General features: G+C 44.8%; 1 protein-coding gene across 3 annotated transcripts in view; it reads right to left on the reverse strand.

Moving 5' to 3' along the window:
- The window catches only part of LOC120032327 (TBC1 domain family member 22B-like), a 169146-nt gene that overhangs the window by 18994 nt on the left and 130459 nt on the right, over positions 1-19693 (reverse strand). For all 3 annotated transcript variants that reach the window (XM_038978371.1, XM_038978372.1, XM_038978370.1), the window contains one exon: positions 9313-9408. In XM_038978371.1, coding sequence (XP_038834299.1) covers positions 9313-9408 — 96 coding nt within the window. The remainder of the gene's footprint in view (positions 1-9312; positions 9409-19693) is intronic.

Consider the following 19693-nt stretch of genomic DNA (forward strand, 5'->3'; position numbering starts at 1 on the left):
TCTGCCATAAGACTTTATATGGGAAAATAACACTCATTGAATAAATGGTAAAGTATTACAAGTTCATAATTCTGAGGGTGGTTTTAACCTTCCAGATGTAGAATTGTATCAACTCACCACCCAAGGCTTTTACTTGCAACATATAGTTAAATGCACTAAAGAGGAACAACGGGTACATACTGAAGATGCACATGATCACCCCCAGAATCTTTTCACGTCTTTTTTCAAAGGATGGAGCTAAGAACATTAACATCTTCATAGTTAAGAAAACTATAACAATATGGAAGAAAATGAAACGGATTCTACAAGAACCAATATCAATCCCTAAAAATACACCACTATGGAACAATACTTGGAAAGCTTTTCAGAATTCACTGATGAATTGGCCCGCATGGAAAACTAAAGGCAAATAAACCATAAATTACTTGGCAATAGGATATACAATTATTGACATGACAGAATTAAGAAAGGAATTTTGGACTGACCAACATATACATTTTCAAATACATGCAACTTAAAAGTTTTATATCATGAAATCTTGATCTGAAATCTTTTGGACATCAAAGCAAATGAGGGAATTCTATAAGTAAGAAAAGGATACTCATACGATAGGTAAGATGTACAAAACATTGCAGAAAGCCTATCCAACTGAATCTCTTTGGAAAAAATAAATAAACTATTGGAACCAAGACCTAAAAATAACTGATATTGGCACAAGATGGAGTGAGTGTTGGAACAAACAAAATGTACGCTTAATCCAGTCTAAACTAATGTACAGAAATGTTTATAGAAGAGACAAAAATCACACATTTTACAGCACAACGGCAGAGTCATGTCTAAAACTAACAGCGACTCAATGATTCATGCTTTCTGGGAGTGCAATGAAGTCCAAAAGTTACGGGCGGAGTTCGAGAGTTGGCTGTCAGAAGGTTTACATTATACATTTTCTTTAAATCCGCCTATCTGCATAATTTAAGACATGGCATATGAGGGAGCGGTGAAATACCCAAATGTGTTGGACTGACTGTACTTTCTCATCAATCCTCTTGAAAAACGTTTGCTAAAAAACTGGAAATTAAATGACCCTCTATTAAGACACTGGATGTCTCAAACACATTAAATACTGAAAAAATGTGGGCTACAGAGAGGCAGTTTGAAGCTATACGGCATAAAGTATTGCAAGCACTAGACATATCCAGGGGATGAGAAATGAGAAAGTGTTACTGTGAGACGGGCAGGATGGGTGAGGTTACAGTGGGAACATGTGGGACTGAGCAAGTGTGAGGTCATTAATGTTTGTCGACATTTGTGGATGTAAATGTTAAATTGGCTGGAGAAAAGTTGTACAGCAACTGCAGTCTAATATTAAGGGAATGAATGATACCGCGTGAGAGTGGTGTGTATTAAACAATGTGATATTGTTAAGTGTGAGTTAACATGCAGGTTATCACATGGCCATACATCCTCTCTTTTTAATTAAGGCCTGCACTCATGTATGATGTCCATTATGAGAGCACAGAACTTCCGAGTGTTCTGCTTCACACGCTTGGTTGGCTGCGGGAGCTGCTGGGGCCATCTCGTGCGTGTGCGTGTACGTGCCATTGCTCGTGACTAAATGTGTGTCAGGGTAAGCGCTCCTGGGCTGTGGTGTCGAACTGTGAACGGATACAGATTTACAGAACCCTGGGAGAACCACGCAGCAACCCCTGCACGACAGCGTCTCAACTCCAAGCCCTTACCATTGGAGGCTAAACTCGATTTAAATCAAAACTGTTACAACGACACAGTGGAAGATGGATTCCACCTGTTTCTATTTTCTTTCTCCCTCACCCCATCCATCTATCAATAGTTAAACGTGTTCTACTGGTTTCAGACTCGGGGGGGTATTGGTCACAAAGATCAGAGATTCTTTTTTTAAATCACCTTTATTTAACCAGGTAGGCTAGTTGAGAACAAGTTCTCATTTGCAACTGCGACCTGGCCAAGATAAAGCATAGCAGTTCGACACATACAACAACACAGAGTTACACATGGAATAAACAAAACATACAGTCAATAATGCAGTAGAAAAAAAAGACAACAAAAAGTCTATATACAGTGAGTGCAAATGAAGTAAGATAAGGGAGTTAAGGCAAAAAATAGGCCATGGTGGCCAAGTAATTACAATATATCAATTAAACACTGGAATGGTAGATGTGCAGAAGAAGAATGTGCAAGTAGAGATACTGGCGTGTAAAGACGCAAGATAAATAAATAAATACAGTATGGGGATGAGGTAGTTGGATGGGCTGTTTACAGAAAGCCTATGTACAGGTGCAGTGATCTGTGAGCTGCTCTGACAGCTGATGTTTAAAGTTAGTGAGGGAAATAGAAGTCTCCAGCTTCAGTGATTTTTGCAGTTCGTTCCAGTCATTGGCAGCAGAGAACTGGAAGGAAAGGCGACCAAAGGAGGAATTGGCTTTGGGGGAGACCAGTGAGATATACCTGCTGGAGCGCGTGCTACGAGTGGGTGCTGCTATGGTGACCAGTGAGCTGAGGTAAGGCGGGGCTTTACCTAGCAGAGACTTGTAGATGACCTGGACCCAGTGGGTTTGGCAAGGAGTATGAAGCGAGGGCCAGCCGACGAGAGCATACAGGTCGAAGTGGTGGGTAGTATATGGGGCTTTGGTGACAAAACGGATGGCACTGTGATAGACTGCATCCAATTTGCTGAGTAGAGTGTTGGAGGCTATTTTATAAATGACATCGCCGAAGTCGAGGATCGGTAGGATGGTCAGTTTTACCAGGGTATGTTTGGCAGCATGAGTGAAGGATGCTTTGTTGCGAAATAGGAAGCCGATTCTAGATTTAATTTTGGTGTCTTTCCCCAGAGAGGAAGCCTGGACAGACAGACAAACAGAGATAGAGAGGGTGACAGAGGCAGTGTGTGAGGCCTCTGTTCTGTACAGGGCTAAGCTGGGGGGAAAGGTGCGTGGGAGGTGTCAGGTGAGCCAGCCTCTGGTTTATGGCAGGACAAAGACAACTGAATAGGACAAGTAATGGACAGCTAAGACAGCAGCTAGCGCTAGACTGCTTGTCGGCTGCTGACTTTAGACTGGTGAATGATGCTCTAAGGAACCTGTATGAGCATAGGAACAGCTGTTTAAGTAATGCCTGTATATAAGCCGTATAAAGCACAGGTTATACCCTGCAATGAAGATATTTTCACCCCAGTGCCCATGTCAACATTTCTGTTTCGTTGATTCAACGGAGGAGAGGAGCATCCAGCAGCATGGTCAATAATATTGCAGTACATATTCTGCTGTTCTCGCGCACGTGCGACGGGAACGTCTTTGTCGTTGTAATATCCCAAACGGACGTGGCACTTTCACCATATAAGGATTCTAGCTTTAAGGTAAGGTCCGGGATGCATTACAAGACAGTGGGCCTAGATTCTGCCCTGATTTGTGGTCCCGTGTGGCTCAGTTGGTAGAGCATGGCGCTTGCAACGCCAGGGTTGTGGGTTCAATTCCCACGGGGGGACCAGGGTTCAATTCCCACGGGGGGACCAGGATGAATATGTATGAACTTTCCAATTTGTAAGTCGCTCTGGATAAGAGCGTCTGCTAAATGACTTAAATGTAAATGTAAATTTGTAGACCAGTTTGATCATCCTTTTCTGTGAAACCAGAGGCCAGGGGAAATGTAATCGCTAATCAGAGACTGGGAGGAAAAGGAATCTTTGGGTGAATCCCAAATGGCACCCTATTCCCTACATAGCGCACAACCTTTGACCAGAGTCCTGTTGAAAAGCAGTAAAGGGAATAGGGTGCCATTTTGGGCTGCAGCCTTTGTGTCCGTTTCATTAGCCTGAGAAAAGGCTTCCCATTATGTGATAAACAAATAGATAATGAGGGCTCATTTGCTGCATATTGGCCTCGGTACATGCCAGCGGGCTCTGACATTTGGCTGTCTGTGGCCTGTGGTGGCTCACTGCAAGGGGGCCAGGAGGGGAGAGGGGAAAAAGAGGAGAGCAGACGGCAGGCACAGTGGATAGAGGAGCCACACAGACAAGTGCTCATAAACACACAGACATGCGTGCGCGCACACCCACACACGGTGAACTCTTCAACTCTCTCAACACACACACACACAACAAGAAAACTCTTAAACTCTGTGTCTGCACATGCATGTGCACACACCCACACAAACAAATCCGATGCACTCCGTGTCACAAGCAGTGCTCTTGGGAGCTATACGAATATACTCAGAGACTCAGTGATTAGAGAGGCTGACCAGAACAAGGTCTGTGAACCACAGGAAGCTGTCATTATCCCCCCAGGCTAATGCCAAGCTAACAGCCTAACAGAGCCATGGCATCACTATGCACCGCACTCCTCTATGGGTCATTCAGTTTACTAAAGGTGCAGGAGGGATGCAATAACCCTTTAGACTCTGAGTCAATTACATTTTCTATTCCGCATTGAGTTGAATTGGAACAAACCCCCCGATCCAACCCCACAACAAGAAAGCAGTGAATTATAGATTACTGAAGCCTGTTTTTATTTAAATAATCAGTCATGTCATGTCATTTACTAGCTTAACCCTACCAGGGAGGCCTAGTGTTCACTCCATCAGTACTGAGCCTTGTTGTAGTCCAGTGAGGAGAGAGGCAGAGTGTGTGTCTCAAAAGGCACCCTATTCCATTTATAGTGCACTACTTTTGACGAGGACCCATAGGGCTCTGGTCAAAAGTAGTCCACTATATAAGGGAAAGAGACCCATTTGAGACGCAGTCAGCGAGTGCGGGCAAGAGTAGCCTGGAGCTACCAGAAGAGTACAGTACGGTGTGAGAGGAGAGCAGAACAGTGTGAGTTAGTGTGCTCTGAACTGTCCCTGCATGGTAATCAAAAGACCCAGACGAAAGGTCACTGCTGAGAGAGACAGACTGTTTGTGGGAGTAATGGAGCAGGCTCTGAGGCCTGGCCAACCTGTGGAGATGGTGCCAAGTCCTGGAGCTGGGCTGGAGTCAGGGTGGGTGGGTGGGCTGCTGGGGGGGGGGGGGGGGGGGGGGATTTACTGGGGCTATCAACTAGAGTCGAGGTTGGTTTGATGGAGGCTAAGGTCAAAGCCAAAGCCACTTAATAGGGGCAAAGCCAAAGACTAGGGTGGGTTAGCTAGCTGGGAGCCAAAGACCCAGTCTTGGATGTGAGTTTGAAGGGAAGAAGCCCAGAGGTAGGTTAGTTTTTCTGGGGAGCAAAGCCCTATTACCGGGGTGGTTTTGCTTGAGGCAGGTCGGCCTGAACAGCAGGCCTTGGCCTGGGATGATAGAAGTAGGCAAGGTCTGCGTCTGTCCGTCTTGTGACTCCTGTCCAGCTCTGGTCTCTGGTCCTCCCCTGCCTGGCTGATACATAATGGACCTGAGACTGGCTCTAGTCTACTGTCATGTTCTGGTCCTCTGCTGCCTGGCTGCCTAAATAGGTCAAACTTATTACCAGCCCTTTCTGCCAAGAATAGGCCTGGCCGTCAGGACATCAGTGGTCAGTACCGAGGAGGGGACTGGCTAGCTAAGGCTGCAGGTGGTCAAAGCACAGTCAGAGCAGGAGGCGCAGAACACTGACAGGGAGAATGTCAGCCACACACACGCAGAAACAGACTCGCACACACAGACTCGCACCCTCGCGCGCACAGTCTCGCGCACAGTGGCATTAACCCAAGTCTCATTTTGTGACACGGTCGCCATGGCGACTCATTGTATAGCCAAATCCACACCTTTAGATTGAACACTCATTTCAGTTCTCATAATCACACCTCTCTCTCTCTCTCTCTCTCTCTCTCTCTCTCTCTCTCTCTCTCTCTCTCTCTCTCTCTCTCTCTCGTGGCTCTCTCTCTCTCTCTCTCTCGTGGCTCTCTCTCTCTCTCTCTCTCTCGTGGCTCTCTCTCTCTCTCTCTCTCGTGGCTCTCTCTCTCTCTCGTGGCTCTCTCTCTCTCTCGTGGCTCTCTCTCTCTCTCGTGGCTCTCTCTCTCGTGGCTCTCTCTCTCTCTCGTGGCTCTCTCTCTCTCTCGTGGCTCTCTCTCTCTCTCGTGGCTCTCTCTCTCTCTCGTGGCTCTCTCTCTCTCTCGTGGCTCTCTCTCTCTCTCGTGGCTCTCTCTCTCTCTCGTGGCTCTCTCTCTCTCTCGCTGAGTTTTTTTTATTAAGTTAATCGATTTCGGAATAAGCTTGTAACGTAACAAAATATGGGAAAAGTCAAGGGATCTGAATACTTTCCGAAGCCACTGTATGTTCCACCGTCACCACTGATTTACACCTCTACCTTACACCCGCTGTGAAACCTCATGAGAACATTTATACCTTTTTGACTATAGTGCTGAGGGCCATGTTCACGTTTCTTCTTAATTAATTGCCTACAGTATAGTATGATTCTACTTGGAATGGGATGGCGGTTTGGCATTTCCCTCTGGGGATAAGTAGAGAGATCTCTCTCCCCGTCTCTCTCTCTCCCCGTCTCTCCCCGTCTCTCTCTCCCCGTCTCCCCCCGTCTCTCTCTCCCCGTCTCTCTCTCTCCCCGTCTCCCCCCGTCTCTCTCCCCCCGTCTCTCTCTCTCTCTCCCCCCGTCTCTCTCCCCCCGTCTCTCTCTCTCTCTCTCTCTCTCTCTCTCTCTCTCTCTCTCTCTCTCTCTCTCTCTCTCTCTCTCTCTCTCTCTCTCTCTCTCTCTCTCTCTCTCTCTCTCTCTCTCTCTCTCTCTCTCTCTCTCTCTCTCTCTCTCTCTCTCTCTCTCTCTCTCTCCTTATCCCCAGAGGGAAATGCCAAACCGCCATCCCATTCCAAGTAGAATCATACTATACTGTAGGCAATTAATTAAGAAGAAACGTGAACATGGCCCTCAGCACTATAGTCAAAAAGGTATAAATGTTCTCATGAGGTTTCACAGCGGGTGTAAGGTAGAGGTGTAAATCAGTGGTGACGGTGGAACATACAGTGGCTTCGGAAAGTATTCAGATCCCTTGACTTTTCCCATATTTTGTTACGTTACAAGCTTATTCCGAAATCGATTAACTTAATAAAAAAAACTCAGCAATCTACACACAACAACCTGTTTTCGCTTTGTCATTATGGGGTTTCATAAATCTTGGCAAATGTATTACAAATTCAATGGTAAATTCAATTGATTGGACATGATTCGAAAAGGCATACACCCATCTATATAAGTTCCCATAGTTGACAGTTCATGTCAGAGCGAAAACCAAGCCATGAGGTCGAAGGAATTGTCTTAGAGATTCGAGACAGGATTGTGTCGAGGCACAGATCTGGGGAAGGGTACCAAAACATTTCTGCAGCATTGAAGGTCCCCAAGAACCACAGTGGTGTCCATCATTCTTCAATGAAAGAAGTTTGGAACCACCAAAACTCTTCCTAGAGCTGGCCGCCCGGCCAAACTGAGCAGTCGGGGGAGAAGGGCCTTGGTCAGGGAGGTGACCAAGAACCCGATGGTCACTCTGACAGAGCTCTAGAGTTCCTCTGGAAATGGGAGGACCTTCTAAAAGGATGACCATATCTGCAGCACTCTAACAATCAAGCCTTTATGGTAGAGTGACCAGACGGAAGCCACTCTTCAGAATAAGGCACATGACAGCCCGCTTGGAGTTTTCCAAAAGGAACCTAAATAGTCTCAGAACTTAAGAAACAAGATTCTGCAGGATTGGCTTCGGGACAAGTCTGTGAATGTCCTTGAGTGGCCCGGCCAGAGCCCGGACTTTAACCTGATCGAACATCTCTGGAGAGACCTGTGTGCAGCAACGCTCCCCATCCAACCTGACAGAACTTGAGGGGATCTGCAGAGAAGAATGGGTGAAACTCCCCCAATACAGGTGTGCCAAGCTTGTAGCGTCATACCCAAGAAGACTCGAGGCTGTAATCGCTGCCAAAGGTGCTTCAACAAAGTACTGAGTAAAGGGTCTGAATACTTATGTAAATGTGAAATCAGTTTCAATTTGTTTTATAAATGAGAAGAAAAAATATATATTTTTTTTTGCTTTGTCATTGTGGGGTATTGTGTGTAGATTGATGAGGAAATCCATTTCAGAATAAGGCTGTAAAGTAACAAAATGTGGAAAAAGTCAAGGGGTCTGAATACTTTCCAAATGCACTGTATGTTCAGCAAAAGAGAGCGAGACGGACGGAGGGAGAAAGAGGGAGAGAGCGCAAAAAGGGAGAGAAAAAGGACAAAGAAAGAGGGGAGAGGAACACTGGAGGTCTAAAGGAGGGAGAGGTAGAGAAAAAGAGAGCCCCCCCCTCTCTCTCTCTCTCCCAGGGGAGGAGGAAAAGAGGATAGATGGATGCGAGTGTTAGTGCCTCTGGCGCGTCGGTGGCAGTCTGCATGCCAAGCTGTGTGTGTGTGTGGTGCAGCGGTGCAGCAGGGATAATACTAAATCAGTGGGCACTGTAAACACTATAAATCAACTGCGACACACGGACACACACACACAGGCGCATGCTCACACACACCGACACACTGAGCCCCTCGCGACATGCACCACTGACCCTCTGCATATTCAACCACACACCAGTCTCAATTCAATCTGCACAGAGAGGGAAGAAGGAAGAGAGGGAGGGAAAAGGAGGGAGAGGAAGGGTAATAAGGAACTAGGAGGGAGAGGAAGGGCAATGAGGGACCAGGAGGGAGAGGAAATGAGAACTTGGAAACGTGTCTCATTAAAGCTGAAGCAGCATCCATTGACCCAAAACTCTTCAGAGTGTGGTTGAGAGGTATTTTTCAAGAGAGAAGAGAAGATGCATGCAGGGGAAGACAAGAGAAGACACGTCAGTCAATAAGAGAAACGGAGAGAATAGAAGAGAGGAACTAGGGGGCAGGGCCCGAAGTCTGATTCCTGCTTCATGCCAATGTCACCTTGCAGCAGCTGCTGCTGTCATCCCACTAATGCAGCCAATATGACCCCTGATCCCTGTAGTTAATGATGAGCGGAGTGCTGGGCTGGGATGTGCTGGAGAGAAGATCACACTGGCTGGCACACTCTGCTCAGCCCTACAGGGACTCACATTCATACTTAGTGGCACAGTCTCAAATGACACCCTATTCCCTGTATAAACAAAGCACTACTTTTAAACAGCACCCTTTGTGGCCAAATGACCAAAGTTCAAACGACAGCCTTTCTTAAATAGAGCAACATGGGGATAGAGTCAGAGACCCCACTCTTTCAAATAAAAAGCCATGGAAACATCACTATTAAAAAAGGGGGTATTTTTCTCACCCAGGACCTCAGTAAAAAGGTGATGTAGGTATGACACCATACATTTCCATCCTTCTCTCTTACCTGGAAATCTCTCTCGTCCAGAATCTCTTTCCTCCATCGCACCAGGAAAGCAGCACACACGTAGAGGTGGAACTGAGAGAATCCCTCAGGTTCAGCCTGCAGAGAGAGAGAGAGAGAGAGAGAGAGAGAGAGAGAGAGAGAGAGAGAGAGAGAGAGAGAGAGAGAGAGAGAATTACACAACTAAAACAAATGTTCTAACATATCCAGAGTTATTTTGACAATGAACTCAGTACTGAACAGACAGCATCAGAAAGCAGCAGTAGAGCGACAGTGAAGATAATACCATAGCATCCTCCATCTCCATCTCTCCACTTAGGCCTACTATACCTTGACATTATGTTTGAAAGAAAGACTTAAATCTACTCTCAGATTGGGAATTTGGACGCTTACTGAGGGGGGGGGGATTAATAAAATATTTTCTGTCACAATCGGAGAATTTACACTCGACTAGGAGCTGAAAGACAAAACCCCTTTTAAATTTGCCCTTTACTTTTTCTCCTACCTTCTTTCAGACGCTCATTCCATTTCCAGGCCCGCTTTTACAGCGCTGAATAAAGGAGGGAAATTAAAGTGAGAGAGCGAGTGAGATGGTCTGTAGCCCTCATCTAAAGGGCTATCCAGGGGAAGACAATTAAAAGCTCTTAAAACAGACTGAAGGAGGAAAGGAGTGGAAATGGGACAATATGTTCAAGTGCTCACAGTAATACTGGTCTTCACAAACTCTCAACATACAGGCATCTCATCTGCAAATGTACAGTCGTGGCCAAAAGTTTTGAGAATGACAAATATTAATTTCCACCAAGTTTGCTGCTTCAGTATCTTTAGATATTTTTGTCAGATGTTACTACGGAATTCTGAAGTATAATTACAAGCATGTGTCAACGGCTTTTATTGACACTTACATGAAGTTGAATATTTGCAGTGTTGACCCTTCTTTTTCAAGACCTTTGCAATCCGCCCTGGCATGCTGTCAATTAACTTCTGGGCCACATCCTGACTGATGTCAGGCCATTCTTGCATAATCAATGCTTGGAGTTTGTGGGTTTTTGTTTGTCCACCCGCCTCTTGAGGATTGACCACAAGTTCTCAATGGGATTAAGGTCTGGGGAGTTTCCTGGCCATGGACCCAAAATATTGATGTTTTGTTCCCTGAGCCACTTAGTTATCACTTTTGCCTTATGGCAAGGTGCTCCATCATGCTGGAAAAGGCATTGTTCGTCACCAAACTGTTCCCGGATGGTTGGGAGAAGTTGCTCTCGGAGGATGTGTTGGTACCATTCTTTATTCATGGCTGTGTTCTTAGGCAAAATTGTGAGTGAGCGCACTCTCTTGGCTGAGAAGACACATGAATGGTCTCAGGATGCTTTACTGTTGGCATGACACAGGACTGATGGTAGCACTCACCTTGTCTTCTCCGGACAAGCTTTTTTCTGGATGCCCCAAACAATCGGAAAGGGGATTCAGAGAAAATGACTTTACCCCAGTCCTCAGCAGTCCAATCCCTGTACCTTTTGCAGAATATCAGTCTGTCCCTGATGTTTTTCCTGGAGAGAAGTGGCTTCTTTGCTGCCCTTCTTGACACCAGGCCATCCTCCAAAAGTCTTCGCCTCACTGTGCGTGCAGATGCACTCACACCTGCCTGCTGCCATTCCTGAGCAAGCTCTGTACTGGTGGTGCCCCAATCCCGCAGCTGAATCAACTTTAGGAGACGGTCTTGGCGCTTCCTGGACTTTCTTCGGTGCCCTGAAGCCTTCTTCACAACAATTGAATCGCTCTCCTTGAAGTTCTTGATGATCTGATAAATGGTTGATTGAGGTGCAATCTTACTTGCAGCAATATCCTTGCCTGCAAAGCAATGATGACGGCACGTTTCCTTGCAGGTAACCATGGTTGACAGAGGAAGAAAAATGATTCCAAGCACCACCCTCTTTTTGAAGCTTCCAGTCTGTTATTCGAACTCAATCAGCATGACAGAGTGTTCTCAGTTCATTTGCAGGGATTCAGATCATTTGCATGGCAAAGGGGGACTTTGCAATTAATTGCAATTCATCTGATCACTCTTCATAACATTCTGGAGTATATGCAAATTGCCATCATACAAACTGAGGCAGCAGACTTTGTGAAAATGTATATTTGTGTCATTCTCAAAACTTTTGGCCACGACTGTATATTTGCATATTATATTTGGGGCGGCAGGTAGCCTAGTGGCTAATTAGAGCGTTGGGTCAGTAACCAAAAGGTTGCTGGATCGAATCCCCGAGCTGCCCCTGCCCCTGAACAACTACTCCTGTGGGGCGGCAGGTAGCCTAGTGGTTAGAGCGTTGGACTAGTATCCGGAATGTTGCAAGATCGAATCCCCTAGCTGACAAGGTAAAAATCTGTCGTTCTGCCCATGAACAAGGCAGTTAACCCACTGTTCCTAGGCCGTCATTGAAAATAAGAAGTTGTTCTTAACTGACTTGCCTAGTTAAATAAAGGTTAAACATTTTTTTAAGTAAAAATATTATCCCAGCCACAATCAAACAGTCTGAGAGAGGGAGCAGAGATAGAAAGTGTGTGTGTGTGTGCGTGTGTGTGTACATGCGTGTGTCTGGGAGCGAGAGAGCAGCTAAGCAATAACCCAATAACCACATTGGGCTGGACTGGGCCAGGTTATGAATAATTCCACCGTCCCTGGATGTCTCTTACAGATGCAGCGCCATGTCAAGACTCTCTGAGGAAGGGAATTATTCCCACTTTCCTGGGTAAATAGTCAAGACTAATGCTGTTCGCACTGGAGAAGAGGGGGTTGTTCGAAAAAATTACATTTTCCATTCCGGGCAGGTGTGCTGCAGTTCAGTGGCGCAGCACAGTGAAGCAAAGCACAGGGCAAGTATGATATTTGCGTATTCACAGCGAGGGGCAACAGGTCATCGTTTATGCCAGACACGGAGGGAGCGTAATGAAAATCAATGGCTGTGTTCCTTCTTCACTCCAATAAACAGACAGGACAGGGATAGTGCTCTTCAACTAACTGTTGGAGGTACGGCTGTGGAAACATTCCCTTCCCATTGAGGTTAAAACATACACAGGTGTGAGACACTGCCGAGTGCAGACTGCATATACCTGTGTAGGGCACATCGACGAGGCCTAAGCAAATCACTTATCGACATAGAAATTCCAACACATCTATGTACATATTATGAAGCATGAGATATGGCAGCTTCACAGTAGTTACTATCCAAGTTCCTACTTACTAATAAACAGTTGCTACTCGATACAATTCCCCCATAAAGCTTCTAAAACATACAAGACAAAAGTTCTTTCTTCATCATTCCAACCTCTCTAACTTCCTATTTTCACTAAGCAGCTAGTATTAATGGTAAACTAGACTAGTGGGTGTTTTTATACTGTACATGGCAGTGATGCCAGGGCACACCTTAAAGGACAAAATACGCTCCATTTTTGGTATCTTTTTCATTAGTCCACTGTTGACACGGAGTAAGATGGCACCAACAGACATGGCAGCTCTGCTTCTCGCTCCTTAGAAAGCAGTATTTATTACATTTTTATCCCAGAACATTTTTTTTGTGTTATTACAACCAGCCGGAAAGCAATGCAACTCAGACATTGCTCGTCCTATTATTGACATATTTCTTAATTCCATTCTTTTACTTTTAGATTTGTGTGTATTGTTGTGAATTGTTAGATACTACTGCACTGTTGGAGCTAAGAACACAAGCATTTCGCTACACCCACAATAACATCTGCTAAATACAAATTGATTTGATACAGTCCCAAAATGTTTTGCATGTCGGCAGATATTTGACTTTCAAGAAGCAAAGTGTCACTGGCGATGATGTGCTGTTAAGCAATATCTTGAAAACTTGACTGCTGACATGCAAAACATTTTGGGACTGTACCAACAATGGACTAATGAAAAAAAAAAAAAAGAAAGATCATTTATGTGGAGTTTTCCTTTAAGTGTCAGTTATCTGCAGCAGAGTCTACTCGTGGATCATTTTAATTGTTTCTCTCTCACCTCTCCCCGGGGGAATGGGACCATGATGGGACCTTAATTAATGACCACCATAAAAGAAAAAGCACTGGACGCCCTCGTTCTCCTTCTCTCTCCCTCCTCGCTATGCCTTTCCTTGTCATTTTTTTCCCCCTTCCCACTCTGTGCCTTTGCTTCCCTCTATGAATCTTTGCACTCTATTTCTTTCTTAGCCTCCATCTCTTTCGCTCTTCTTCTTCCCCTCTCAGCCACTGTCTCTTTCTTTCTCTCTCTCTCTCTCTCTCTATCCCCCTCTCAGCGGCCTGGTTTCCTCAGTGTGCCAGGCCCTCTTCAGCGCAACCTGTTTAAAGATGTAAGAGGGCCACATAAAAATGCCTCACTACAAGGACACTTATCCTACACACGCATGCCTACACGCACACACACAGTAAAGAGAAGAGAGGGACGCATTAAGACGCCGCTTGTGCAACTGCGGCACAGGATGAGTGAGCCAAGCTGTCCAATTCCATCGGCTTTAACAAGCCTGCTAATGGACACGAAGTGCAAGACCTCTCCACTCACATTACAATAAGGACATGTCTGTTAAATAAGTCGTGTGCCGTTTAGACAAGCCAATACATGTAGCTTGGAATCTAGGCTAGATTGGGTGAAAGGTCTCCCATAAAACGCTAATATGACTGGGATTTACCTTCAAGCGAAGGAGAGATGAAGATGGAGTGGTGGAATTAGAAAACAGAGGGAGAGATGGAGGAGAGGTGATGGAGAGGGGGAGAGGTCATCTGGAGACAGAGAGAAAACCCAGACAGGGTGAGTGAAGAGAGAGAGCTGACACAGGGCAGAACACACACCTCATCTCCACTGTCAATAACTCAGGCAGGGGACAGACAGAGGGCAGAGTAGTAGAGAGATCGAGAGAGAGATTAGTACAACATGATGTACAACAACCAGAAAATCATACAGATGGGCCCAAAACAGTACAGAAGAATACCAGAAAGCAACCTGTAACCAAAATATCCAAACACTCTTAGATAACTTTCTGGATAGCACTTTCACTCACAGTAAAGAAGGCATCAATCTAGCAGTAAAAAACATCAACTATATATTCAGGCAAATGGCAAAAGAAGCACAAGTGAAATTGATAAAAAACAAAACAAAAAAGACCACAGATGACAACTGGTTTGATGCAGATTGTAAAATTATAAGGAAAAAACTTAGAACACTATCCAACCAAAAGCACAGGGACCCGAATAATGGTGAATTAAGCCTTCATTACTGTGAGACTTCAAAACTATATAAACGTACACTCAGAACCAAAAACGCACAGTACAACAGCAAGCAGCTGACACTAATTGAGGAGTCCATAAAACAAAAACAACTTCTGGCAAAATTGGAAGAAAAAAAAAAAAATCGAAACAAGAGGAATTAGCGATACAAAATGTTGACATATGGACAACCCAATTTAACACTCCACAACACCGTTCAAATTGACACAAACGCAGAACAATTCCAAATTCATGAGAAGTTGAATGGATTAGAAAAAGCTATAAAGGACAATCAAAATCCATTGGACTCCCCAATTACTGACCAGGAGCTCTATAAGAAACTTCAGGCCCTCAAATTCAAAAAAGCATGCGGACCTGATAGCATCCTAAATGAAATGCTTAAACTCACTAGTGCAAAATTTCAATTGGCTATATTAAAACTGTTTAATTTGATCCTGAGTGTAGGTTATTTCCCTGACATCTGGAATCAAGGACTCATAACCCCAATCTTTAAGAACGGAGACAAATTTGACCCCAACAATTACAGAGGCATTTGTGTGAACAGTAACCTGGGGAAGGTTGTCTGTAGTATTATAAACGTAAGAGTTCTAAACTTCCTTAATAAGCACAATGTCTTGAGTAAAAGCCAAATTGGATTTATACCAAAACATCGCACAACTGATCATATTTACACCCTACACACCCCGATAGATAAACATGTCCACCAAAATAATACCAAAATATACGCTTGCTTTATCGACTTCCAAAAAGCATTTGATTCCATTTGGCATACAGGACTTTTATACAAAGTTATTGAAAGTGGTGTAGGGGCTAAAACATATGACATAATTAAATCAATGTATACTGGAAATATGTGCAGCATTAAAATTGGCAAGAAAAGGACAGAATTCTTTAACCAGGGGCGGGGCCTTCGCCAGGGTTGCAATCTGAGCCCTGCACTCTTCAATATTTACATCAACGAATTGGCCACTATTCTAGAAAAATCCTCAGCCCCTGATGTTAGTCTCCACAATTCAGAGGTTAAATGCCTACTCTCCGCAGATGACCTATGCCTGCTGTCACCCACAGCACATGGCCTACAGCAGAGCCTGGACCTGCTATAGCAGTACTGCCAGACCTGGGCCCTGGCAGTAAACCCCAAAAAGACTAAAATAATGATTTTCCAGAGAAGATCCAGATCTCAGGGAATTAGAACAAAGTTCTCAAATTGGTGCAAAATATATAGAGTACTGCACACACTAGAATTATTTAGGTTTAAAAATAAGCTCAGCTGGACACCTTAATGAGGCAGTGAATGAACTGAGAGAGAAAGCACGCAGGGCATTCTACGCCATTAAAAAATAAATTCAAATTGAAATACCTATTAAAATTTGGCTAAAACTAAATGAATGTGTCATTGAACCAATTGCACTTTATGGCAGCGAGGTGTGGGGGTCCACTTGCAAAACAAGATTTCACAAAATTTCACCAAACACCCCATTGAAACCCTGCATGCAGAGTTCTGTAAGATTCTCCTACATGTCCAGAGGAAAACTACAAACAATGCATGCAGGACAGAATTAGGCCAATAACCACTAATAATAAAAACTCAAAAAAGAGCAATTCAGTTTTGGAAACATCTAAAATACAGTGACCCACTTTCATATCATTACCAAGCCATGCAATGCCAAGAGCTGAGCAAAGAAGAGAGTCCCCTCATCCAGCTGGTCCTGGTGCTGAGTTCACAAACCTGTTCTACTAACACACTGAAGCCTCAGGACCAGAACATCCAATCAGAATAAAACAAATTACAACACAATCAAAACTACATTGCTTATTGGGAGACACAAACACAAAGCAAAATGCAGTGCTATCTGGCCCTAAATCGACAGTACACCATGGCAAACTATTTGACCATGGTTACTGATCAAAACCTTAGAAAAACCTTGACAAAGTACAGGCTCAGTGAGCACAGCCTTGCCATTGAGAAGGGTAGACACAGGAAAACCTGGCTCCCTGTAGAGGAAAGGCTGTGCAACCACTGCACAACAGCAGAACCTGAGACAGAGCGGCATTTCCTGACAAAATGTCAAAAATATAAAACAATTAGAGAGTGTCATTTCCCCAAATTTGAAACCCTTATTCAAGGTTTCAAAGACCTCTCTGATGAGAGTAGGCTACCCATCCTGTTGGGGGAGGACGCAGAGAGCTGTGGGTTGGCAGCGCACTACATTGCTGCCTGCCATAAGATGAGGGACAATGTCTGACAGACCAACCAACCTGCACATGTACTCTACTGTATGCTTATTGTTCAATGTATGGTTATTTTGACCCTTGGTTATTGTTGTTACTGTTGTCCCGTTGACAATTTTGATTCTTATTATTTTCATATTGTAAATATCAAAAGTAAGCTTTGGCAATATGTACATTGTTACGTCATGCCAATAAAGCAAATTGAATTGAAAAGACAGAGAAAGACCGAGACAGAGAGACAAACAGATAAACAGAGAGCAAAGGAAGAAAAACAGAGATACGGGTAGATAAAGTGAGTAAGAGGGAAACAGAGAGAGAGAAGTGTTTTGCAGTGAGTTATGTTCTGGCTGATGATTGCCTATTGGTCTACCCTCACGGCTTTAATCTGACCAGCAGATAGGTAGGAGTCAGTTGTGCACACACACAGACTTCATTAACAGGGGGACTTCTGGGAGTGAGAGAGTGATCACCAATCGGCCCGTGATTTCCTCAGCCCCATGTCGTCATCATTTCTCTGGGCCTATATCTCATCTCATCTCTCTCAATATCCCTCCATTCAACTTTCTCCCTCAGCCCTTTATACAGCCTACCTCAAACGCCATATAAGTCTTCACTAAAAGACTACAGTACACCCTCTGATAATTTCTGACTTTACGTTTCTCTAGTGTGCCGTCAAACTTCTAGACTTCCATCTCCAAGCTCCTTCCCTATTGTTATTCCGGGTGCCAGTCCCGGTGTCAGAGTCACAGTATTGGAGAAGCGCGCCTGACCTGCAGACATGGTGTATAGTACTGATGTTCTCTGTGAGATCAGAGGAGAGAGGAGTCAGGAGCTCCAAACTGCATCGCTAGCTGTCTGTCATCTAACCCTTAAAGAGTCCTGTTTGATGTGGGACTAAACTTCAGCTCTTTGTGGAAAACTGATCACAACAGGACTCAAACCCTGACGGTGAGAGTAGTCGGGAGAGTTGAGGTAGTGGGTGATGTGTGTGTGTGTGTGGAAAGAAATCATGCTGAGAAAAAAATCTACTAAAGGCCTGTTGCTGTATCCTGAGGAAGCAAGAGGACATCCATGGGAAGGACGTGTGTGTGTGTGTGTGTGTGTGTGTGTGTGTGTGTGTGTGTGTGTGTGTGTGTGTGTGTGTGTGTGTGTGTGTGTGTGTGTGTGTGCATATGTGCGTGCGAACGGAGTCAGATCAGCAGCAACACTTCATACACAGGGGGTACGGCGAAATGCTGCAGCATACTGCAGGCCAGAGCACTGTGAAAGCACATCAAGGTGTTTACGGCGTGTGTTGGGTTCTGTGTGTCAATGTGTGGCCTCACGTAAAAGCTCAGTCCTGAATGCATTCTGACACAGCTTGTCAGTGTGTTTGAAGGTCTACAGCATAGGACAAGGAGAGAGACAGACGGATGAAGCCAACAGTGCAGTGGAGGAGAGGCATAGCGTGAAAGCGCGATTGGTGTAGTGGAGGAGAGAGGACGAGAAAGATGGAGAGCAGCGCATCAGAGGAGAGGTATAGAGAGATGGAGTGAGTGAAGCGGCAGAGTTCTCTTTTTTATAGAGAGCAGAATAGATGAAGTATTGATGCTTGGTGCCGTGTGGCTGACCCAACCTCTAACCCTGTCTGTGTCTGCTGGGGATTGGCTCTCTGTGTCACCAATCAGCCAATCATTAGGAGGCCCCTGGGGGCCTGGAGGGGTAAAGGGGCTGGGGCCAAATCCCTGAGGATCATGTTGCCGTTCCTGGGCCCTGCAGAGGTACACTCGTTCTCTTCTCCATCTCTCTCTCTAAGCCCTGCAGTCTCCATCTGTCATTCTCTCTTTCCTGATCTCTCTCTGGATAGACAATATACTAAGGTAAAACATTACAGCAGTCTCTGACAATATAGTCAACCAAAACATAGGAAAATAAATAAGGACAAATCAGAACGGACAAATGTTGGCTATACCAGTCAACGATACCGCTCACATTTTTAAGTAAGAATGGGGACAATGGCTGCCCGGGATTTTCAAGTTCGGGGAAGCAAAAAAAATAAAAATAATGTTGAAATTTTTTGAGGATCCCAGTTTTTTCTTTTTTTCTTCTTTTATAAACATAGTTCATGCAATTCTACACCACTTTACTGTCCATGTCTGGAAACCATAGCAGAACAATTAATACCACTAAAATGACAAGCTGGGCTACTCTGCTGACACTGAAAAACAGAGAAGGACATTGCCTTGAATGCATCCACCTAATCAAGGACAATGAAAAAGGGAGACATATTGTAGGATATGACATCCATCTAGCCTGGAGGAGGAAATTGCCCTAAATAGTGATCATATCGTATTGTGAGGTCCCTGGCAATTCCCAGACCTATATAGCAACACACATTCTGCACCATGCACACTGTGTTTCTATCTTCCTGGTTACACAGAAGGGAGGGGGAGGGGCTTTCTGCTCCTTAACACCCCCATGCTAATGCGTTCACACAGAGCCACTTGCTAATTTCATGCTCTGTGCAACAAGGATAATTTGGACACCCCTCTGTCAGGGACGAGCGGAGCATGGCGGGAGGGAAGGGTGGGAACAGTGTGAATGTGTGTGAGGGGTTTAAGGAACAGTGGTGGTGGTGTGTGTGTGTGTGTGTGTGTGTGTGTGTGTGTGTGTGTGTGTGTGTGTGTGTGTGTGTGTGGAGAAGGGGGATGATAAGAAGCAAAAAATGAACATCCATTACATGCAAACACACACTTTGTCTTTCTCTCTGGCACACTCACGCACACTCAATGGTAGCCCACCTTCAAAATCATATTTAGCCTTTTTCAGTCCAGCCAGTCACATTGGTAATACAAATCGGTAATTCACACAAACTTCTGTGTGAACAGCT

Source organism: Salvelinus namaycush, chromosome 38 (genome assembly GCF_016432855.1).
Source record: "Salvelinus namaycush isolate Seneca chromosome 38, SaNama_1.0, whole genome shotgun sequence".
Lineage (NCBI taxonomy): Eukaryota > Metazoa > Chordata > Actinopteri > Salmoniformes > Salmonidae > Salvelinus > Salvelinus namaycush.